Source organism: Nelumbo nucifera, chromosome 7, assembly GCF_055504915.1.
Source record: "Nelumbo nucifera cultivar China Antique chromosome 7, China Antique-T2T, whole genome shotgun sequence".
In the NCBI taxonomy this organism is placed as follows: domain Eukaryota; kingdom Viridiplantae; phylum Streptophyta; class Magnoliopsida; order Proteales; family Nelumbonaceae; genus Nelumbo; species Nelumbo nucifera.
The window spans coordinates 11,029,730-11,051,098 of record NC_142655.1 but is presented as its reverse complement, the minus strand read 5'-3'; the positions used below and the strand labels follow the sequence as shown (position 1 = coordinate 11,051,098).

At 37.5% G+C, this 21,369-nt stretch overlaps 2 protein-coding genes and 1 pseudogene across 5 annotated transcripts; 1 reads left to right on the top strand and 2 right to left on the bottom strand.

Annotated features, from left to right (window-relative positions):
- The first annotated feature begins 6,310 nt into the window (after window positions 1-6,310).
- LOC104608854 (U-box domain-containing protein 24-like) lies at window positions 6,311-10,581 on the top strand. Of its 2 annotated transcripts, none has more exons than XM_010274963.3 (3): window positions 6,311-7,190; window positions 7,296-7,596; window positions 8,976-10,581. In XM_010274963.3, exons 1-3 carry the CDS (start codon window positions 6,450-6,452, stop codon window positions 10,427-10,429), a joined length of 2,496 nt encoding a protein of 831 aa, XP_010273265.1. In that variant the 5' UTR covers window positions 6,311-6,449; the 3' UTR covers window positions 10,430-10,581. The 2 variants fall into 2 exon arrangements, with proteins under 2 accessions (XP_010273265.1, XP_010273264.1); XM_010274962.3 differs by having other exon boundaries at window positions 7,278-7,596; window positions 8,976-10,541.
- An 822-nt stretch (window positions 10,582-11,403) lies between these two features.
- LOC104608853 (G-type lectin S-receptor-like serine/threonine-protein kinase At4g03230) lies at window positions 11,404-20,656 on the bottom strand. Of its 3 annotated transcripts, XM_010274959.3 has the most exons (9): window positions 19,203-20,656; window positions 16,382-16,438; window positions 16,105-16,236; window positions 15,448-15,659; window positions 15,171-15,381; window positions 14,811-15,048; window positions 14,529-14,679; window positions 14,290-14,439; window positions 11,404-13,415 (listed from the first exon to the last, which is right to left on the bottom strand). In XM_010274959.3, exons 1-9 carry the CDS (start codon window positions 20,566-20,568, stop codon window positions 13,377-13,379), a joined length of 2,556 nt encoding a protein of 851 aa, XP_010273261.1. In that variant the 5' UTR covers window positions 20,569-20,656; the 3' UTR covers window positions 11,404-13,376. The 3 variants fall into 3 exon arrangements, with proteins under 3 accessions (XP_010273261.1, XP_010273260.1, XP_010273263.1); XM_010274958.3 differs by lacking the exon at window positions 11,404-13,415 and having other exon boundaries at window positions 13,941-14,439; window positions 19,203-20,655; XM_010274961.3 differs by lacking the exons at window positions 11,404-13,415; window positions 16,105-16,236 and having other exon boundaries at window positions 13,941-14,439; window positions 19,203-20,655.
- On the bottom strand, window positions 11,610-12,093 carry LOC104608933 (zinc finger A20 and AN1 domain-containing stress-associated protein 1 pseudogene; annotated as a pseudogene).
- Window positions 20,657-21,369: the final 713 nt, after the last annotated feature.

The window sequence follows — 21,369 nt, the reverse complement described above, 5'->3', positions numbered from 1 at the left end:
TCCCTTGGGTTTATTGACTTGTATCTGCTTGTTATGAGTTTGCACTGGTTCTGAGTAACTGTTTTCTATTTACAATTTCTATTCTTTCGCCTGCTGTTTTATTCTGTCTTTTAGGTGGCTAGTATGTCGGTTGGTGTAAGTGCTTAGGGCAGGTTAGGAACAAGTATGATTATTCATTTATGTGACTAGCAAGTTAGGAACCTTCCTCAGGTCTGCTATTATTGGTGGGTTGAACAGATAGACCAAGAAATTAAAGATTGCAAGGTTCATACCGGGCTGTCCAGGTTGTTGTAGGACTCGGTAACCCGTTTCTGCAGAAGTTATCCCCGTGGAAGTACGAAATTTTGAACTTGTTACCTTCCTGAGTTATATTTATCAGCTGTAAAATGATGGTTTTGTTGTGTAATGTGGAATGTTGCAGATAGTCCAGATGACGCTGTAGATTTTTTTCTGTTTTTATTTTTTGGAGCTTCTAGCTAGAAAGAAAAAAAGAGGTGGGTTTCTGCTGTTTGTCTTCTCCTAATTTTGAATTATTGTGTTGTCTATTCTTATCAAATTGGAGTGCTCGTTTCAGATGTTCAAGTGCAGAAGTTTGTTATCAAGTGGGCCCAAATATTTTCCAACTTAAAAAAATTGGAACCAGACTATGATCACAACCATATGATCTATAATCTTTTTTTGCATAGTATTCACAGTTTAGCTGAAGGATTGCAATAAATCAATCATGGCTAAATTGAGTTATGATCCCCCCTTGAAGGATCCAATGGATGAGTATGCCCCGGTCAGACATCTGGGATTATTAGAGATGTACTCTAGCATTGCTTTTACAGTACCCATGCACGTGAAGGGTGTCTGTGTCTTTTCACATATGGGCGGTAGTTTGATAATCACATCATCGTACATAGACATGTCCAGAAGGATTACTGACAGTACACCTCTAACTCTAATTCTAATTGCCCGAGAGTATGATTAGCTTTCCTCTTTATAAGTTTCTCTCAGACATATCCAAAAGGATTACCGAGAGTACACCTCTAATTCTAATTGCCTGAGCATGATTAGCATTCCTCTTTGTTACTAGGATCTCTCTCCTAACTAGGATTTCTTTGATAGGTAAGGTTTGTCCGATACTCCAATCCAATCCGCTACAACATTTATGTACTAATAGAGAGGCCCCAATTGAGAATATTGATTAATGGAATATCAATCATAGTTGTACTCTTGTCATTGTTTTTATTTGTGTTTATGTAGGGTAGCATGTTTACCCCCAAATAATAATAATAATAATAATGTAGGCCTGTAGGGTCGTATGACCACTAAACCATCCAATGTTAAAAAGACTGAAACGCCCTTGACATGATATGATGGACAAAAACAATAGTAAGGGTAAATCTTAAACAATTTTGACAATGACATCCAAGATTGATGGACTACTTTGGAATATTATTGGAGCAAGTTGATACTGAAATGGGTTCACAAAGAATCCCCAAGTTCAAACAATTTTTTAGTGCTCAAAAAGGTAGGAAGGGGCTGTTCAGTAACAGTTGAATTTGCTGAATTGAATGATTCATTGCTTTGTTTTTTCATGAACTAAATAATAAAATATTCAAGGATATAGGAACCTTTGCAACTTCAGCTCCCGAAATTAAGGCAGTGCCGACCTCTATAGATTTAATGATGTGTACCAAGTTATACACTAACTTATGAGAATTCATCAAAATTCATGGTGTGGTTTTGATTGGTCATACTCTAAAACATTAGATCCTCCTGTGTCATACCCATTCACTCTAATGTTTTAGAGCTTCACCACTTATAACAAGCCTGTGAATTTTGATGAATTCTCGTTGGTTAGTGTACAATTTAGTTGTAGGAGATTAAAACATCCATTAAAGAGCTCACAACTCAAGGATTTATACACTAAAAGGCATAGCAATAACAATTCAGCTACTTCAGCTGTTATCAAATACCCCTTAATAGATTGTCTTATTTATATGGTGAACCATCAGATTAGTTTATGTGGAGTTGTTGCAATGAAATATTGAGTGGGGTGTAGTGAACTGCATTATTTTGGGGATGGGCCCTGATCCAAGCAGTTGGTGGTTCTTGGATGCATTTCATTGGTTCTTCTATTTGTTTTGTATCACTGTTTGATTTTTCCAATCAATGAGACAGAAAATGTTCATGACCGAAAGGATTTACATGTTATATGGTGAAAATAATTTACACCTATTTATCATAAAAAAACAGAGGAAATATAGGCAAAAGTCAAATTTACAGAATGAACACAATTGATTTTTCTTACCACAGTAGATTCCACCTTGACCTAGACAGACCCATTCTTAGCTGATTTTGATTTGGGTCTATCTCTGCCCCATCGTTGCCCATGTATTGTACCATCAAATGGGTTGGTTTTCAGTCTCATTGGTATTGGATTGGATGGTGGTATTTGCTGAACTGTTTCATATCTGTGTGTCTGTGGGAGCAATCAAAGCTTGCAGTCGGTCTCAAAAAGCCCCTATACATGGACAAGTTCAGTCCTTTTCTGGACATTCTTTTTCAAGTATAAAAAGAATCTAGCAACACAAGCCAACATCTTCTTGCAGAAATTGCGGCTTAATTCCAGAAAACTTTCCTCATTGATCTCTACGTCTCCATCTATTTTTCCAATAGAGTGTGGAAACCTGATGGCTTTCTTTGAATTGGTGGCTTAGCCGTAACCGAGAGGTCATGATCAATGATCAAAATATCCATACGTCATATATGAGAGTAGGGGTGTATCGGGCAAATTGATACCTTTTTTTTATTTTTTTTTAAACCGGTTCAGGGGGTCGGTTTAGGGTTCTTCCACCCCCTGAACCAGTCAGACCCCCAATACACCCACTATAGGGGTATATCGGAGGGGTCCCAGAACGATACGTATCAGTCAATACGGGTCAATACGTGTTGATACTTTGAACCTTGGTTATGACTCTTTTATTAGTTGTTGGGTGACTTCAATTATTGAGCAGATTTTCTGTGAAATCAATCCATGATGAATCACCTTCTAATTATATGTTGTTGGGATTCATGTGTGAGTGTACAAAGTTAAGAGAGTCTCATATTAAAAAAATAAATGAATGGCCTAAAACTTAATGACTTAAGTTTCAGGTTAAAAGTGATATCCAACTCTTGTGTATAAGTCCCATGCAAATATTCATGACTCCCCTCATAACGCAGCAGATCTTTTTCCAAATTACTTCGGGCCAGCTTAGCAGAGAAAATTTTAGCTGACGGACCACTTTCAACAGCTTGTGCTGTCTCTAGGCTTTCTAATGTTGGTCCATGCAGCCATCAGCCATGTATGTCAGCATTGATGGAGTTTATATCTGCTGCAATCATAGTTGCAGCATTTTGCACGGGTTGGGCCTAGGTTTCCAGGCTGTTAGGCTGGGCCCACCTAAGAAGACTGAATCTGCTTCTCACAAAGAGCTCTTCACAACAACCTCACAGCACATCCAGCCACACATTGGAAATATCTCCCATAACTTGTATGTTATTGATGGGAGATGTTCCCAATGTATGGTAAGATGAGATGTTCTGTAAGGTTAGTGTAAAGAGCTTATTGCTGTGAGGAGCAAATCCTGGTTCTCACTCAAGTTGCAGTTTGCTGATCACTTTCCATAGCCAATCCATGCTTTACAGCTTTTTTCCAAATGGTAGTCTGTGTAGCTTCACTAGAGTTTATTATTATTAATCAATTAAATTGATTTTTTACATGAAAAGTAAAATGTTTATAATTGTTAGTTGATTAGTTATTATTTTATTTAATAATTAAATGTTAAAACTTATTGCTTCTTATAAACGTTTAGTTTTTAGATATATTACTTTTTTATCATTTAAATTTATTATATTATATGTTATTTTAATCAATTTATAAACTTTAATTAATTTTTTCTTAACCTTTGTGGCTTACGCCTTACAAAGCCTTAAGACTTATGCCTCACCTTTTTAGGCCATTACGCTTCAACTTCGTCCCTTTTAAAACCTAGTTAATGACAAATATGAAATATGTTTTCAATACACACTAAGATATGCATGTGAGGCACCCCGTGGGGTGTTGATGTGATCTCAACAAATGTTGTGATCATGGTAGCTGGTCGCAACATTTCCTTGTGACCGCTGATGATATAGGGCCATGAATAGATTGGATTTGATTAATTAAAAGGGAATCCAAATCCAATGTGAAACTCAATTGAATTTAAAGATTCCGGGTTAGATTCAAATCTTATTAGACTCAGATCGAACTCAGATTTAATTTGGTTCCACTTCATTTTTAATGAAAAAAAGGTGATTACATCTTAAACTTATATATAATAAATAATTATAATACAAAATAATGAATTTATTATATAGTACCAAATGGGTGAGCTTTCATGCAACGGCTTCGTTGCATGAGCCAAGAAACCCAAAAGGTCATCAAGTCATGCTTGGCAAAAATCTAAAAAATTGGAAAAAATGATTACATGAGCTAAAATATGAGGGTTCGTTTGGCATATTTTTTTGAGAAGATCTTCTTGTAACTCTGACAATTAAAAGATATATTGAGCTTTTGACATAAGATCTGGGCAGCCCGAAAATAGTTTGACAGACACGTGTCTTTCTGTGTATCCGTCCACGTCTTTCCGCATGAGATTAAAACGCAAAAGACGTGGAAAGTTTCATTTGGAGCTTCTCGAAATCAGCCCGAAATGGGCTTTTTGTATCTTTTTGGCACACCGTCTTTTAGCAGCTAAATCTTCCGCGAGCCAAACGGGAATAAACCAAAAATCGGTCTTCTCGACTTATAAACAGCCGAAAGACCACACGGAAAGACACACCAAACAGGCCCTGAGTTTTTGATAAAATTGTTGTACTTAGCTTCTTGAAATCAGCTCCGTCAATACAACTCAATCATCACATTAGGAATGACAATGGATGGGTTTAGGGTGATTACCATTCACCATATTCCTCATTCCCAATCCTTTGAAATAAATCTTCGTCTCTAATTCAGATCTCCATCAGGGATAAAAATTATCCTTCATCTTTGATCAAATCCCCAGATTTTTTAATTAAAAGTATTTTAAAAAAAAATAAATTTATTAAAGTAAAGAACAATTTAAAGTATAAATAATATTATATATAACATATTTAACATGTAATCAGAGTTGAAAAAAGTGGGGATTTCATTCCGCATCCACAATCAGAATTCAGAAATCTCGATTAATCCCCATCGCTGTCCCTGCCCCCACCAATGCAATCTCCTTCCAACCCCATAGGATTGGGGAGGCCGAATACATGGCGGGGATGGAAAAATTTGTCATCCCAACAGAAAACGCACAGCACACACATCAGGAACGAATTCACGTATGTGCGCCATATGCACATCTGAAACGTATATCAGGAACATTTTTCGTATTTGTCATTGAATACACGGTTTGGATGGTGCGTTGGACGCTGGGACGCAGATGTGATCTCATCAGGAACATCTCAACGTGTATATTGTCATCCATGCGAGATGTTCTCGATAAACGGCTGTAGTGTCTCACAGCGACCTGTGGTCAGCCGTCCGAGCTCCATGGCCATGAAGCTGAAACCGGATTCATTCAGAGCAAAGTCCGTTCCCTTGCATTGGGAATATCTTCCCATGAAATAAATGCGGCGTGCCAAATCCGTTCAAACAACCATGAAGGCATGAGGCTAGTCACTCTGGTGAAGCAAATGCGGCGTGCCAAATCCGCTCTGTTCGTCAGTTATCTCGTTCAACACAACCATTTAACGAAGAAAAAAATGTCAGCAGCAGTTCTGAACAGGTCCCATCTAACGTGCACGGTAATGCAATGTGCCCCATGCGTACGATGCTGGAAAGTTATTTGAACGGTTAGGATCAATTGTCTCTCCACTTGGTGAATCTCCAACCGTCGACTACATTTCTCATCCCTCACAGTCTGGTCCACGCCCTGGCCCACCCTTCCGACTTTTGGACGGTCCATGTAGATAAAAATGAGTTTATGCTTCTGGGTCTCAAAAGAAAATCAGACCGGAGACCGAGAGGAAGAAGAAAAAGAAAGAAAACAGAGAGTGCGGTTGACTTTGTCTTCCGCGAGGAAGACGAAATATGTTTAACGAGTCAAAGACGATTGATACTCAGAAGAATATACCGTTTTTCGCAACCATCCAACGACAAAACTCCATTTGATCCATCAAATTACTCAGTAACAGTGAACAAAATCAACCCACCTCAACAATTTCCTAAAAACTTACAGACCAACCACTCTTCACGATAAGAGCCAAAATCCAGGTCTCTTTAATTTTTCATTTAATTCAGTAGGACTACAAACCCAGTTGCATTCATTTCTTCTTATCCCTTATTGACTATTTAATCACTGAAAGGATCAGATTCTAGTGGAGAACAGAGAGGAACAGGAGAAACAGAGATGAATCAAATGGATTCTCGGAGCTTCCCTCAACTCCTCTCGGAGTTACTGGCGTCTGCTGACGAGGTGGCTTCACTTGCCAAAGACTCTGAGACCGAACCGGAGACCTTCAATGAATTCGCCGTCTTCGTCGAGAAATTCTCGCCCATCCTTAATGATTTAAGGATCAACAATAAGGCCATGGACACGCCCCAGATACGAAAGGCGGTTGAGTCACTGGAAACAGAGATTAGGCGTGCCAGAACTCTCATCAGGAACTCCAATTCGAGATCTCCGGTGAAACAGATTGAAGATGTTACCCATGATCTTGGGAGATGTTTGGGCCTGGTGCTGTTGGCGAGTCTCGATGTGTCTGCGGAGATTAAACAGAAGATTGGTGCTTTGCACAAAGAAATGATTAATGCCAAGTTCAACACGAACGTAGTTGTTGATCGTGAATTGGAGTTGGGTGCTGAATTGGAAATTAAGGAGGAAGAGGAGTTTGAATTGGAGGAAGATAGGGTTGTTCTTGATGTTGACGATGTTGCTTTGCAGCTTAAATATGGTAATGACCAAGAATTTAAAGCTGCTCTTTCGGGGTTAAGTGTTCTAATTAGAGACAAACTGGTTAGGAATGAATGGATAAGTGATGAAGGAATCATCCCAATTCTGTTGAATCGATTGGGTTCAAGTAAGCAGTGTAACAGGTTGACTATAATTTTGTTACTGAGAAGACTTGCACATTTGAAAGAAGAGAACAAGGTGATTTGCTTGTTTTTGAGTTTTGGAAATTGATTTTTTTTCTTAATTTTGTAACTGAGACTGCAATTTTGCTATTATATCTTACAGCGTTTAAGTATGGTACAGGAGAAGATGGCAGATCTTGGATCTCTGTCGACATTGGTGCGGTCTTTGTCACGAGATATTGAGGAGAGCAGGGAGGCTGTTGGGCTCCTACTGGAACTGTCGGAGCTCCAGGCGGTTCGCCGGAGAATTGGCAGAATTCAAGGATGTATTGTTATGTTGGTTGCCCTGCGCAATGGAGAGGAACCCTGTGCTTCACATGATGCTGGGAAGTTGTTGAATTCTTTGTCAACTAATACTCAAAATGTTCTTCATATGGCAGAAGCTGGTTACTTCAAGCCACTAGTGCAATATCTAAAAGAAGGTAATTGTAAAGTCTTTTAAGCTGAAATTTTCTGTTTTTCTTTTTTTTCTCTTTCATTCTTTCATTCTCTTGATGCTTCCTTCCATTATTTTTGTTGCATTTGCAAGTTTCTTATTCCAGTGTTACTAGTGTGAACTTTCGGGAAATTGCTTATTCACTACATTATGAACTGCTGGACCTGCATCTATCCAGTTAAATTTGGAGTTACGGCCTTGTTTTGTTTGTTTGCAGTGCAGTTTTATTTGCTTTGGTGCAAAAGTATGGGAGTGCAGATGAGTTTGAGTACAATTTTGGTTTAATTATAGGTGTCACTCTACTTTGTTTGTTTGCAGTGCAGACAAAGTAAAATAAAAACTAAAGCTGAATGAAGTAAAACCAGAAGCAAAAATAGCAAATTCTCATTTTCACCCCCATCCATTTGTGCTAGTACATATGAAATTGCATTGCAAATAAACAGAGCCTAGAAATCAATCTTGTTACTGCTATGCTGTCTTCAGCCTGGAACTTCAATTTTGAAGTGGACTTGCATGCCTTCTGTCACATTCTTATGACCACATGGAGCCGAGTTCTTTAGAAAAACAAAATCTTTTTCTTCTTCTATACCTGTCATCTAGCACTAATTCTATCAGAAACAAAATCACTTTATTCCTTTCTTACCGTATAATAAATAACAAAATCAAGATAAAGAAATGGTTTCTTGCTTAAGTTTTTAATACTTAGTAGTTCCAAGAACATGGAGCAAATATTTTAGTTGAGATGAAATTTGTCATTAGATTTTTGGCCCAGAATATTATATATAGAAGAGAACATAACCATTGAAAATTTCACATGGAAGGTATCAACTAAAATGTACCATAATGCTGGATATGAATGAACACTCATGCCTCAAACATGTTTTGCAGAATGAAGTCCCCTCCTGGAACCTTCCAGTTATATCATGTTTGAACTACTAGTACATGTCAATAGCTTAACTTAATGATATTTGAAGCTACTGGATTCTAACTTGAGATTTCAAGTAAAAAAAAACAGTATGAGCTCAAGTGACTATTTACCTGAGACAGCTAGGGCTCCTCTTGCTTGAGAATTTTCACAGTTTGCCTTTTCTATGGCTTCTTCTAAAAGACCTCTAATATTTTATGATCAAAATTTGTCTTTGCTTCTTCCTTATAATGTATTAGATATCTTGGCATAAATGATTGTACACAGCTCTTATTTCAGTCATGTCAAATATACAAGATCACAATTCTGCAGCGTGGTTCCTAGTTTATTTATCTCCTCAAATTATTAAATTTGGGAACTAGCTTCTGTTGCTTTGTGCAATCTTGCACGTTCCTATTTATTTATCTATGTGAATAAGCTCTCTATAAACCTTTTTGTAGGTTCTGATATGAGTAAGATTCTCATGGCAACAGCACTTTCAAGAATGGAGCTCACAGACCAGAGCAGAGCTTCCCTTGGAGAAGAAGGAGCAATTGAACCCCTAGTCAAAATGTTTAGTTCAGGGAAGCTTGAAGCAAAACTATCTGCTTTGGGGGCATTACAGAATCTGTCCAGATTAACTCAAAATGTCAAGCATTTAGTTAGGTCAGGCATTGTAGCTTCTCTGCTCCAGCTCCTTTTCTCAGTCACTTCTGTGCTCATGACTCTACGGGAACCAGCTTCTGCCATTCTTGCTAGCATAGCCCAATCTGATTCTGTTCTTGTGAATCAAGATGTGGCCCAAAAGATGCTATCACTTCTAAGCCTCTCCAGCCCAGTAATTCAGTATCACCTCTTACGAGCACTCAATAGTATTGTCATCCACTCCAGTGCATCCAAGGTTAGATCTAGAATGAAAGAAAATGGTGCAATTCAGCTTCTACTGCCCTTCCTAACTGAAAGAAGCACTGAAATCAGAACAGTTGCCCTGAATGTACTGAATAATCTAACTAAAGATTTGCCAAAAGAGTTGACTGAAGAACTTGGGGAGTTCCATCTCAATATCATTGTGAATATCATCTCCGAGTCAATATCTGAGGATGAAAAAGCTGCTGCTTTGGCCTTACTGAGTAATATTCCAGTTAGTGACAAGAAAGCAACAGATATACTCAAAAAGGCACATTTACTGCCGATTCTCATATCCTTGATGGGTACATGCACCACAACTTCAGCATCCACAAGTAAATGGATGGAAGAGAGCATTGCAGGTATACTGATTCGGTTTACCATCCCTTCAGATAAAAAACTTCAGCTACTATCAGCAGAACAGGGAGTGATTCCTTTACTTGTGAAGTTACTCTCAACTGGGTCACCTGTTGCCAAATGTAGAGCAGCAACTTCACTAGCTCAACTATCACATAATTCATCATCCTTAAGCAAGTCTAGAACATCCAGATGGTTGTGTGTTCCTCCCTCTGTAGAAGCATTCTGTGAAGTTCATGACGGATATTGCTTTGTTAAAAACACATTTTGTCTCATAAAATCTGGTGCTATCCCTTTTCTACTCCAAAGTTTGGAAGGTCAAGACAGAGAAGCAGATGAGGCCATTCTTGGTGCTCTATCGACTCTCATGCAGAATGAGACATGGGAAAGTGGAAGCAAAGTAATAGTCAAAGCATCAGGTGTACAGGCCATATTAAGAGTTCTTGAAGTAGGGAATGTAAAGAGTCAAGAGAAAGCACTTTGGATGCTGGAGAGAATTTTCAGAATTCAGGCTCACAGAGTGCAATATGGGGAACCTTCCCAAGCTTTGCTCATTGATCTTGCACAGAAGGGAGCTCCTACCCTAAAATCAACAATTGCTAAAATATTGGCACATCTTGAGCTCTTGCAGGTACAATCAAGCTACTTCTGAGAAGATTAAGGCAAAGTGATTCTGTGTGCATAATTTTGTTCAGCCATACTGTATTTTTTAGTTCTTTTGTTAATAAGCCAAGAAATTTATGGAAAGGGATAACACTAGATGTCTATATCTGTTTACTCTTGGCATAAACTTCACTTTGTCAACTCTTAACTGGGCCAGACTGTCAGCAGCATCGTTTAGTTCTCTACAACTACCTTGATCCTTTCTTTTATCCAATAAGGTACATTACAGTTAATAAAAAATGAAACAGAAAAGCTGAACAATGTACTTAATCACTTTCAAGACACTTAAGTCCTGAGGCAAGATAATTGAATTCATACCCCATAAGGTCATAACTCAGAAGTATTGTTGAATTAAGAGTCAAGAACCCCACTCAACTTTCCAGAATGTTGGAGGATAATGGAGGATGGTGATAATTAATATCTGTCTTAGAGATCCTCCCATTTGGTTAAATTATTTCGTTCAAGATAAAAAAGGAAAATCAAGACAATTCAGCTTGTTATTGAACATTGATCATTCATCATTTGGTCTAAATGATCAAAATATCTACCAGAGGATCGTTGTCTTTTGAATCATACATATTGAAGCTAGAATCTTGGTGGTGAAGATGAACAATCCATTGAAATGAGTTCCAAGACCAGCTATTTCACTCACAGACAAATTAGTTACTGAATTCAAGAATATTTTTTATACCATGAAGCTTCTGATCATAGATTCTTTAATTGGATTAAATACATAATCATAAACCGGGAAGGACTAAACTAAACTAATCTCAAGTCACACACGCCATGTAAACTATAACACCAATACATTGTTGGCTTATACAAAACAGGAACTTCTGTTCTTAGTTTTATTCAAACTTGCTTTCAGAAGCAGTTACATGTAAAGTGGAGAGTGTTCAAGATTATTTTAGCCCAATATAACATACTTTGCAGAAGTTACTTTAATGAAGAAACCACAATCTGTGAACAAAAAGGGAAAAAATATATACTGAATTATTGAACAAAATTTCAGAGTTTTAAGTGTAACAAAGAAAAAGAAAAAAAAAAAATCTAAACCTTAGCTTCTTCAGTTGCTATACTTCAAGAACATGGGAACAATGAGCAGACCAATGTCAAATCGTAAGAACCCTCCTAGTCGTGATGAGAAAGAAAGAAGGAACAAATTCCATTTAAGTTCTATACTGTAGCTTGTTGGCCTTGATTGTTGCATTAACCTCAGCTATGGCAAGTCTCCCTGCAGTCTTGAAATCGAAGCTGCAATCATGCTCTTCTGGATAGGGGTGCAGCGAGCAGAATGTGCTCCCACACCTGCAGGTGAAATCCAGTAACCCCACACGCTTGCTGCAACCTGAGCAACGGTTAGACGATGCTTTCGAACCCACTAAGGATGCAAAAGAAGATGAAGAAGATGTCGTTGAAGGTGGTGGCGACGGCGAAGATGAAGATGGAATAACAGAAAAAGAGACGATTGGGTGGTCACGTTCCCTAATCTCCGCCATGGCACTTGCATACTGATCCTTCTGGTTACTGCGGAGATGGTCTCTGTAACACTTAGAACAGAGGTTCTAATTTGCCGGTGTCCCAAAAAAACCCACATCCATTCGCGCACAGTCTTGGCTAATCTGGGGCTTTAGACCTCTTTTTGGAAGCCATGTCTCAGTCTCACTCTTGCTGTCTCCAGGCAGGAGATGCTGCTTTGGTGCAACTGAGTACGTTGAGACGGTTGAGTGGTCTTGCCTCTGATTGATTGATGTCTTACCGCGTGCCCCACCCACAGCCCATCCCTTCCGTGATTTGGGAACATCTCCCATGACAAGAACGGACCAGTGCACGGGGATGGATTGTGGGGCGCCTGTGGCTGTGGGTCACGCTTGGTGGGGAGTCCATCTGTATTCCGGGTTAAGTAATAAATCCACAAACACATAGGCCCAGTTTGGAAATACATACAAAATAATACAAGATTGTATATTCTACATATTAATACTCCTACCGGTACCTGAGCCTCTTGCCCTTTTTCTGCTTCAACGGGGGTAGGGGTAGCCCATTACCATTAGCCCGTCCCCCATTCTTATCCTTATCCTGTTAATCATGTAATTATTAAAGAGGTGGCAATTTTTTATCCAACCAACCCGTTCAACCCATTGAAATCCACCCATTACCCATTATATGGGTGTAATGGTCAAGTTTTGAGTGGTTTGAGAATTGAGATTGAGCTCGATTAAAAAATTTGGAGCTCGAGACTTGATTCAAGTTCGATTAAGCATTGATTTTTATACTCAAATTTGATTCAAGTCAATACTCACAAACTAATCAAGCTTGACTCGCCTTGAGACAATTATACATAAATTGCTATTAAAAATTACATATAAATTATATTAAAATATTATAAATAAAAAAAATATATTAGAACATTTTATTATGTATCAAAATTAAAAATAAATTAATATTATGAAATATTTATAAATATAAATATATTATAAAATTCAACTATAAATTTATTTATTTATTTATATTATAGATAAAAATATATCCAAAATAATATTTTATTATAAGTTCAATTAAGCTTGCGAGCTACTCGAGTCAGGCATTGCAAAGATTGAATTCAGCTTGACTAACTACTCAATTCAAATGAACTTGATTCAATAATGTTTGAACCAAGTTTGAGTACTTAGTGAGCCAAACTCAAGTAGCTCACGTCACGAGTTCGCTCAACTCGCTTACACCCCTACCACCAACATTCTTTATAGATTGTTTATTGGTTGAAAACCCATCTTGGGGGGAGTTTAGATGAGTGGATTGGGTTTGACCATTTGATGATGAGAACCCATTGCAGCTCTACTATCCCAAATCCGAACATTCTTTGGTCAATCTTCTCTGGTTGTGTTGGAATATGGATTAAGCAAGCTTGCAACCCCATGACCTAGTACTTGAGATGGTTAGTTGCGTTGACCGAGTGGATACTGCTCTGTTCCAACCTGCATCCAATCCAAGTCAAGTGTAAGATTGAATGAAATTATCAGTGTGTGCATGGGAATGTAATCAATCTTAATCAAACCTAACATATATATTATCTCTCAACTCAATCAGCATTTTTCCTAGCTAATGGAGTTGGCTACACGACTCCAAATAGGAAATTTCAATCCCAATTAAATGTAATAGTAAATGGATTAGATTGAACAGGTTCCACATGGCATTAATTAAACAACTATTTGGGATGATGCATCTCCTCTGCTTTGAAAGGGGCTAATTCTTTTCCAGTGTCTCCCGGTCTGCGAATACTTGTAGATGAACTATTATGGGATGAGTTGGATGTAGAAATTTTCTAGAGGGGTATGATTTCTAGGTCCCCCATCATAGTTTTTTTTCTCGATTATTATTAAAAAAATTACAGTGGCTGCCCCTCCACAAGGAGTAAAGTAAAGATTAGGGTTAAAAAAAAGAATTTCCTTTTTTTTTTTTTGCCGTCAAAATACTGATATGAAGGATTGCCAGGTGAAACCTTCAAATCAAAGCCAGAAACAAATAAATAAGAAGGGGGAAGAAGAGGCACAACCGTAAGTTAGAGTTTCTATTTTTGGGTTGAAGGAACATTATTACAATATGCAGATTCATGGGTTGAAGGTACAGTTAATGAGAAATTTTACAATTGATTTATTTGAAATTCCGTAGGGAGAGAACAACTTGTTATCGACCATCTACAGTAACTGTTAACTGATTGCTACCACTTATTTCTGGTTTACTAGAAGAAGAGCCTGAAGGCCCTGAACTAGATAGAATTCTCCTTTCAATAAAAGCTGGCTGTTTGGGAGTTGGGAAATTTGCACTTTCACTGCCTAACATGAGAATTACATTTGACATGGTTGGGCGATCATCAGCCTCTTCTTGTACACACAAGAGTGCAACATGGATGCATTTAGTAACTTCAAATGCATTGCATGATTCACATAATGACTTGTCTGTCAAAGCCAACATCTTGCCTTCTTTCCATAGTTTCCATGCCTGAGACAAGTTTCAAATGAAAGTTATATAATAAAGAACCATATAGAGAGCAGAAAATTTGATGGGTTTCAGAAATGTTGATCACTTACATATCCCAGAAGGGTCAATGTGTGTTCTGACTGGTAAAAACCTGTATTCTTCTTGCCACTGATGATTTCAAGTAGTACCACCCCAAAGCTGAAGACATCTGATTTAATTGAGAAAAGACCATCTAATGCATACTCTGGAGACATATATCCACTACATTCCACAGTAAACAATTGGTTGGATGCAGAATTAGGTCTGAACTTTTAATAATCAATTTTTGGAGGACAATGGAAAAATGTGCTTCAACAACTGAACAGTCTTAAAGTTGGATTCTTGCTACTTACTATGTTCCAACTACTCTGCTGGTATTCCCTTCAGTCTGCTTACCACCAAAGATCCTTGCCAGGCCAAAGTCTGAAATTTTGGGGTTCATCTCCTCATCCAAAAGAATATTACTTGTTTTCAGATCTCTGTGGATAACTCTCAACCTTGAATCTTGGTGAAGATAAAGAAGTCCGCGAGCAATTCCCATTATGATGTTGAAGCACATTTCCCAATTCAATAACAAACGATGCGTTTGATCTACCATTGTGACGATTGATTAAAATGTTTTAGTCATAGAATCTTAGTAACAGATAATTACATTTAATCATGATATGATGTGTGAGTTAAAACTCAATAGTTTGTAAGTTTTAGGGTCTCACCAAAGATAAAGCTGTCCAAACTCTTGTTAGGCATGTATTCATAAAGTAGTATTTTCTCATCTCCTTTGATGGAGTAACCCAGAAGTCTAACAAGATTCCTATGTTGAAGTTTGGAAATCAAGAGAACCTCATTCTTGAATTCCTCTAGACCTTGTCCAGAACTCCTTGAGAGCCTCTTTACAGCTATTTCTTGTCCTCCTGGCAATTGACCCTGTAACCACACGAACATTCTTCATAATGTGTTTGGGTGCATTGTATTTATGCAGAGAAATTATACCTTGTAGACAGGTCCAAATCCTCCTTGTCCAAGTTTATTTGAATCAGAGAAATTTTCAGTAACTGCTGCTATGGTTTCAAAATTAAAAAACGGTACACCTATGCCTTTTTTATCATCTTCTATAAACTCTTCTGAATCTAGGATGTCTGAAGGACGTTCCCCACTTTCATCCAAATGAAAAGCAGAAGTTGGTTGAATGTTTTCCCTGTAACCTGATTAGGAGAAAAAAAACTTCAAAACATACTTTCCAAATGAATAAACTTTGAAAAAGCTCACTTGGATAAGGACTTAATTAGTTATGGCATCTAATAGCATTATTGGTATTTAACATAAATTACATTCAAAATAATGACATATTAAAGACCATCTATAGCACCCATTAGAAGAAGTGATAATCTGTTAGAAGTTGAAGCGGCTAGAAGAGTTAAGAGGCTGACTGAGAAGGACTTGGAAGTAGTAAGAAATGATTTAATTGCTCATAATTTAACAACGAATATGACACTGAATAGAACAGAATGGCGCGAAACAGGATTCATTAGCCGAGGTCATATAGTTGTGACAAGGCTTGGAGGATGATGATGATGATGATGATGATGCATCTCTGAAAGATAGATTTTCTAGGATATGAAATGGCTATGCATTAGCTGTTTCACTTACCTTTTCCTTTAACTATCCTCCTCAAACAACAGAGGAAAGTAACTATGCAAGAGAAAATTATCACAGCTGTTATGGGTATAACAACTATAAATATCAATTGCTTCCTAGGGGAATGGCTTTCTTGAGCAGCATCTGAAATAGAAGAGCAAAAAAATCTGATTTAGATGCTGAAATTTTGTATTCTGGACATTTCAAATTGAAGTAGAAAGACGATTTTGCTTGGCAAGCTTTGATTGCAAGTCGTATCAACTACTACTTTATTATAAAGCATCCTAACCTGGAATGCAATTCGCAACTGTTGGATCCCACCTAAAGTTTGCACTGCACCGTCTTCCTGCATGTAAACATGAAAGCATGGGCAATGACTGAGACAGATTTGGAATATTATTTTCTTGTACCAAGGAAACAACTTACAAAGCAGCATGGAAATTTCCAAGCATGAGCATAAGTTCACATTTTTTTTTTATTTTTTGCAAATAATGGTTATATATTTACAAAGGCATACCTCTGTGAAAGAGTTGCTCTTCTATAAGCCATATCAATTTATGAAAGAGAATTGTGTCGACAGGTGAATTATAATAAATCTGAATTTGTTTTTTCAGTTCTAATATGCATCCTAAGCTTAAAAAGGTGGCTGCCAACTCTCTTCATATCTGAAAATTTAAAAATCTTTCAATTTATCTTGGGACCTCCCATCTTTTGGAAGGGAAAAAACGTCAAATTTTTGAATTTACCATTCTAACTAGCAATCAAGACACCTAAAACTGAACCAATTGCTTTCCGGGACAATCAGGTCTGACCCAATTTACTTTTCATCTATAATTACCAATCATAATAACTACTTAGAACCTCATTTTGATAATATAACTTCTATAAAACTGAGAGTAAAACACTAAACTGTGGATAAAATGTGTTTATGACCATAATTATTTTATATACTCTTTATGAAATTTACCATTTCAAACATAAAATATAACACAAAGATTTTAATACATTATTGATCATATAATCAGTTTGGGTCTGAATCTGTTCAAAACAACAAAATCCTGTCTTGACCCAGTTATTAATCGGGACAAAAATATAGAACCAGAAACTACATTATAGTTTTGTCAGTTCAGTTTTGCCGGGTAGACTCCACCCATTGACAGCCCTAGGTATTAGGCTAAACCTGACCCTTCCTGAGCCGCATATTGAATTTACTAAAATATCCCCCGTACTAATTATAATTAAATTACTAGGGGATATATAAACAATTTAAATTGGAAACCCTAAGCACCAGAAGTGAATACCTATACATTCAAAGAAATGTTGAGCTTTCATGGTCTTTAATTAACCCTAGCTCTAATAGTCTTTGGTTTGATCTTGAAATACTAAGTGGTAAATAAGTAGGGAAAACCTCCCCTCTCTTCACTTTTCTCATAAATACTTAAACCTCCCCTCTCTTTTCAAAATGGACTAAGACCTCTCTTACTGGGTGATGTCATCCAACAAATTAAAGGCCTCCCCTCCACTAAAAAACCATTCAGATGCATTTGTATGTGACATCATGTGCGGGTAAATTTTGTTTAAAACCTAATTTTGACCCTTTATGGTCCCTTTGCCTCTACTTCTCTTTGACTTTGATGGACCTACAGGCATCTTTCTCAACAATTTCAAGGTATACTCTGTGAATACTAGAATCTTATGAAGCATATTCAAGAAAAAACAGCACCGCCTGCATTCAGGTCCCATGTAGCTCTTTCCATTGTCTTCCTAGTATTATTTCTTCCAAGGTTTTCTCATTTCATTACATTTGAAAATCATGTATAAAAGCCGGAAGATAAAACTCTGATCAAGTTGTTTTTGTGCTGGTGCAGATTTTATTTGGAAGAAGGACAACTTGATAGTTCTCTTCTTCCCTTCAAGGAAATTGATTCTTCTGTTCTACTCCTTCACATTGCTCTGCATTATCATTGCCATTGGCAATGTTTATACCAAAGGCTGATCTGCCTATTTGGGTGATCTGTTATGTTTCCTTTTTGAACATTCTCCTAGCGCCCAGGTCTTTCCCTTTCATAGTAGCATACCTACTCTTTGAGAATATCATGTTCGTGATGAAGTTCAATGCTCTAGTTTCAGGACAACTTCAACTGGAAGTGCTTATGAATGGGTTGTGACTAAGAAATCTTTGAGATGATCAGAATCTGATTTATTAGCAGTGGCCGAGAGAGAATTACAAACTCTGAAGCAAAAGCACCTACAAAGAAAGGCTTCTGAATCTGGTTTTAATTACATTGTTGAACAAATTAAAGGAAATGAACAAGGTCCATCTTATTATAAGAGAAACAAGTTCGACAGAAAGGAGTCTGCGTTTGCTTTTATTCTTACTCACTTCATCTACAAGAAGCCTATTATAAGCTCATGGTGTGCATTTCTATTTCTTGTTGTTTCAAGGGTTGTCATTTCTTGTTGTGGGCTTGAACTTGATTGGGGAGTATGAGAGTGGTATAAGTATTCATCGAAAACCTCAGGAGAGATTTAAATCTTTTACTCAAAACAAAACAATGTTGGAAAGGATGAAGAAATACTTGTAGATATTCATCAATTATCAATATATAATTAAAATTCTTTTTTCTCTCATTTCAAAACAGCAACAACAATTAATTACTAAATATTAATAAACTAATAATATAATATTAACAAATAAATAATAAAGTAATAATAAAACAATATTATTGACATATTAATAAACTGATACAAAACTGAAAATTTTCGATTGATTCTAATTTCGGCTTCTAGGTGAATCAAACAATAATGATTGAAATCCGACTTAGATTCCCATCTATACAAACAAGGGTTGGGAATATACGATTCTGTTCGGAGGGGATTTCAGTTCCCCTTCCGATTCCAATCCGGACCGCCAACCAAACCGATCCTTAAGTAAAATTAAATTAAGATCATTAATGGAGTTGTAGGATCGCGGATCTTAACTCAACTAATCCATCACAGGTCTAGAGTTTTACTTTTTGACTTTCCAACTTTCTAAAACAGAATAAAAATTAAATAGAAAATCTCAATTTGGCTAAAAACATAACGGGAGATATATAATGGAAGTGTACCTGAATCGAAATTAGCCACACGAAAGTAAAGCTTTCTCCTCCTATCAACCTGAGTATAGGAATTGTCCACCTGAAGATCTATTAGGTTGTCACTTGAACTCCAAATCCAGCACGAATGAGTTCCCAAAGAGCTCGGGGATGCTTCTTCAGGCAGGCGCAGGGAAGGTTCAAATGAATAAGAGTAAGCATAGCAGCACTTGTCAAGGCACTCGTCTCTGCAACTTTTCTCATTCTCAGATTCCGGGTATGATGACTCGGGTATTCTCACTCTGGAAAAGTACAGAGAAAAGAAGTTCATCTCTTTACATTCTTCTGTGTTTCCCGTGCACCCATTGGAGTACTTGCCGGAATTCCATTCCTCCGACTCTTTGGGGTTGAACCCCGGCAAACATGAACAGACCGGTGTACTACTGCTGTTGCAAACACCGTTAGGACCACAGGCTCTGACAACGCTGCAATCGTCGCTGGGCTGGAACCATAACAGACTCCAGCTATTGTTATCCTTGGTCAAATGCTTGATTTGGCCAGATGGGTCAATTACCAGTCTCGAGTTATTGTCGAATTTCCTAAGACTGTCTCTTTTGACACTCGTGTAGTTTAGTAGCAAGTTGAGCACTGATTTCGGCATCTCTTCCAAGACAGAGAAATCCTCCGACGATCCGCTTCTCCAGTAAAGCGTCGACCTGTTCTTGATAGTGAACTGATTTGGACCTGAACGTTCAAAGATGAAGTCTCCATAAGCTGGGTCATATTCATCAATCCATGACTGTAGCTTCTGGTTTACTTCGAGCTTCATTCCTGGGAGGAATGTATTGGATGGGTTAGCTTCATCGTAAATGAAGCTCTGCCATATAGGAGCTTGATCCCCTCCGCTCAAGATGAAGTTCCCGGTATCCAAAAGCTTAGCAGTTGTATTAGCAGTCGCAGCTGATGAAACCTTCGACGAGGACCAAACAACTTTTCCTTCTAGTTTATCTAGCAGATTAAGATTCCCGTCCTGGCCTATTTGGAACACTCCTTGTCTATCTAAGATTGGTTGGTTTCTGTTGGCAACCCAAACAACTGATCGAGGAGACAACCCATGATACCATATCCCCAAGTATCTTTTGTTGGTAGAGATACCATTGGTGAAATCATCACCAGGAGTGAAGAAACCTAATTCGAATATTCCTCCGGTGGAAACTAGAGTATCTCGTTCTACTCCTCTGTCGAAGATGGGTTGGCTAGGTGTTATGGTGTCTCTTGCAGAGCAAAATAACTGGCTGGAGCATGATAAGAAGATGGCGGAGAAGAAGGAAAATGAAATGAGATTATCTGCAGTAGCAAACCATCTGATCCACATAACTCTTCCTCTCTTCCACATCATTGAAATCGCCGCAGCCGGGCCGTCGGCCAAGAGAAAAATTTATTACTACAAGAATGGAGGTTGTGAACCCCATACAAAGCCAACATATAGCTTACCTTCTAGTCAATCCCGGAGAAAAAGGAAATGGTGCTTTTCACGGTGAAAAATTACTTAAGTTAATCCTTAAATATTCTCACAATGGATGACATGTCATTAAATATTTACAGAAACGGAAAAAGGAAATGGTGCTTTTCACGGTGAAAAATTACTCAAGTTAATCCTTAAATATTCTCACAATGGATGACATGTCATTAAATATTTACAGAAACGGAAAAAGGTAAAATGTCGAATTTGTTCTTTATTATTTCTCAAATTTTTAAAATAAAATCAATATAAAAAATAAAAATGTAAGAAAATTTTCTTTTATATTTCTTAAAAACCCATTACACAAAAACAAATTTGGAAGAGAACCCAGATACAAAAGACTGACCTTTGTTCTCTAATCCGTTGGAATACCGCCCAAGAAGACGGAAGGTTGCAGAATCAGAAATGGAGAGGGGTATGAACTATGAAGGGAGTTTGACATTTCCCTTTTTACTTGTCCTCTTGTCCCAACATCCCCAATGATCATCTCTTCCGGTTTTACCGTTCAGTTTATAACGGTAAAACCCTTGACAAACCAAGCTTTAGGATTGATGATTATTATATTCATGGATTCTCAACAATCAGCCGTATCTCTATTGAAGAACTCTCCCTGTAAGCGAGAGATTTGAGATTTGTCTTAGAATGTTGAGACTTTGAATATATTTTTAAAGTGAATAA

Coding starts and splice junctions, on each gene's coding strand:
- LOC104608854 (XM_010274962.3), top strand. CDS start 6,450: ATGAATCAAATGGATTCTCGGAGCTTCCCTCAACTCCTCTCGGAGTTA. Junction 7,191..7,277: donor ATTTGAAAGAAGAGAACAAG/GTGATTTGCTTG, acceptor TATATCTTACAG/CGTTTAAGTATGGTACAGGA. Junction 7,597..8,975: donor AGTGCAATATCTAAAAGAAG/GTAATTGTAAAG, acceptor ACCTTTTTGTAG/GTTCTGATATGAGTAAGATT.
- LOC104608853 (XM_010274958.3), bottom strand. CDS start 20,568: ATGATGTGGAAGAGAGGAAGAGTTATGTGGATCAGATGGTTTGCTACT. Junction 15,660..16,104: donor GAGGATAGTTAAAGGAAAAG/GTAAGTGAAACA, acceptor TCTCCTAATCAG/GTTACAGGGAAAACATTCAA. Junction 14,680..14,810: donor AGCAGAGTAGTTGGAACATA/GTAAGTAGCAAG, acceptor TGTGGAATGTAG/TGGATATATGTCTCCAGAGT.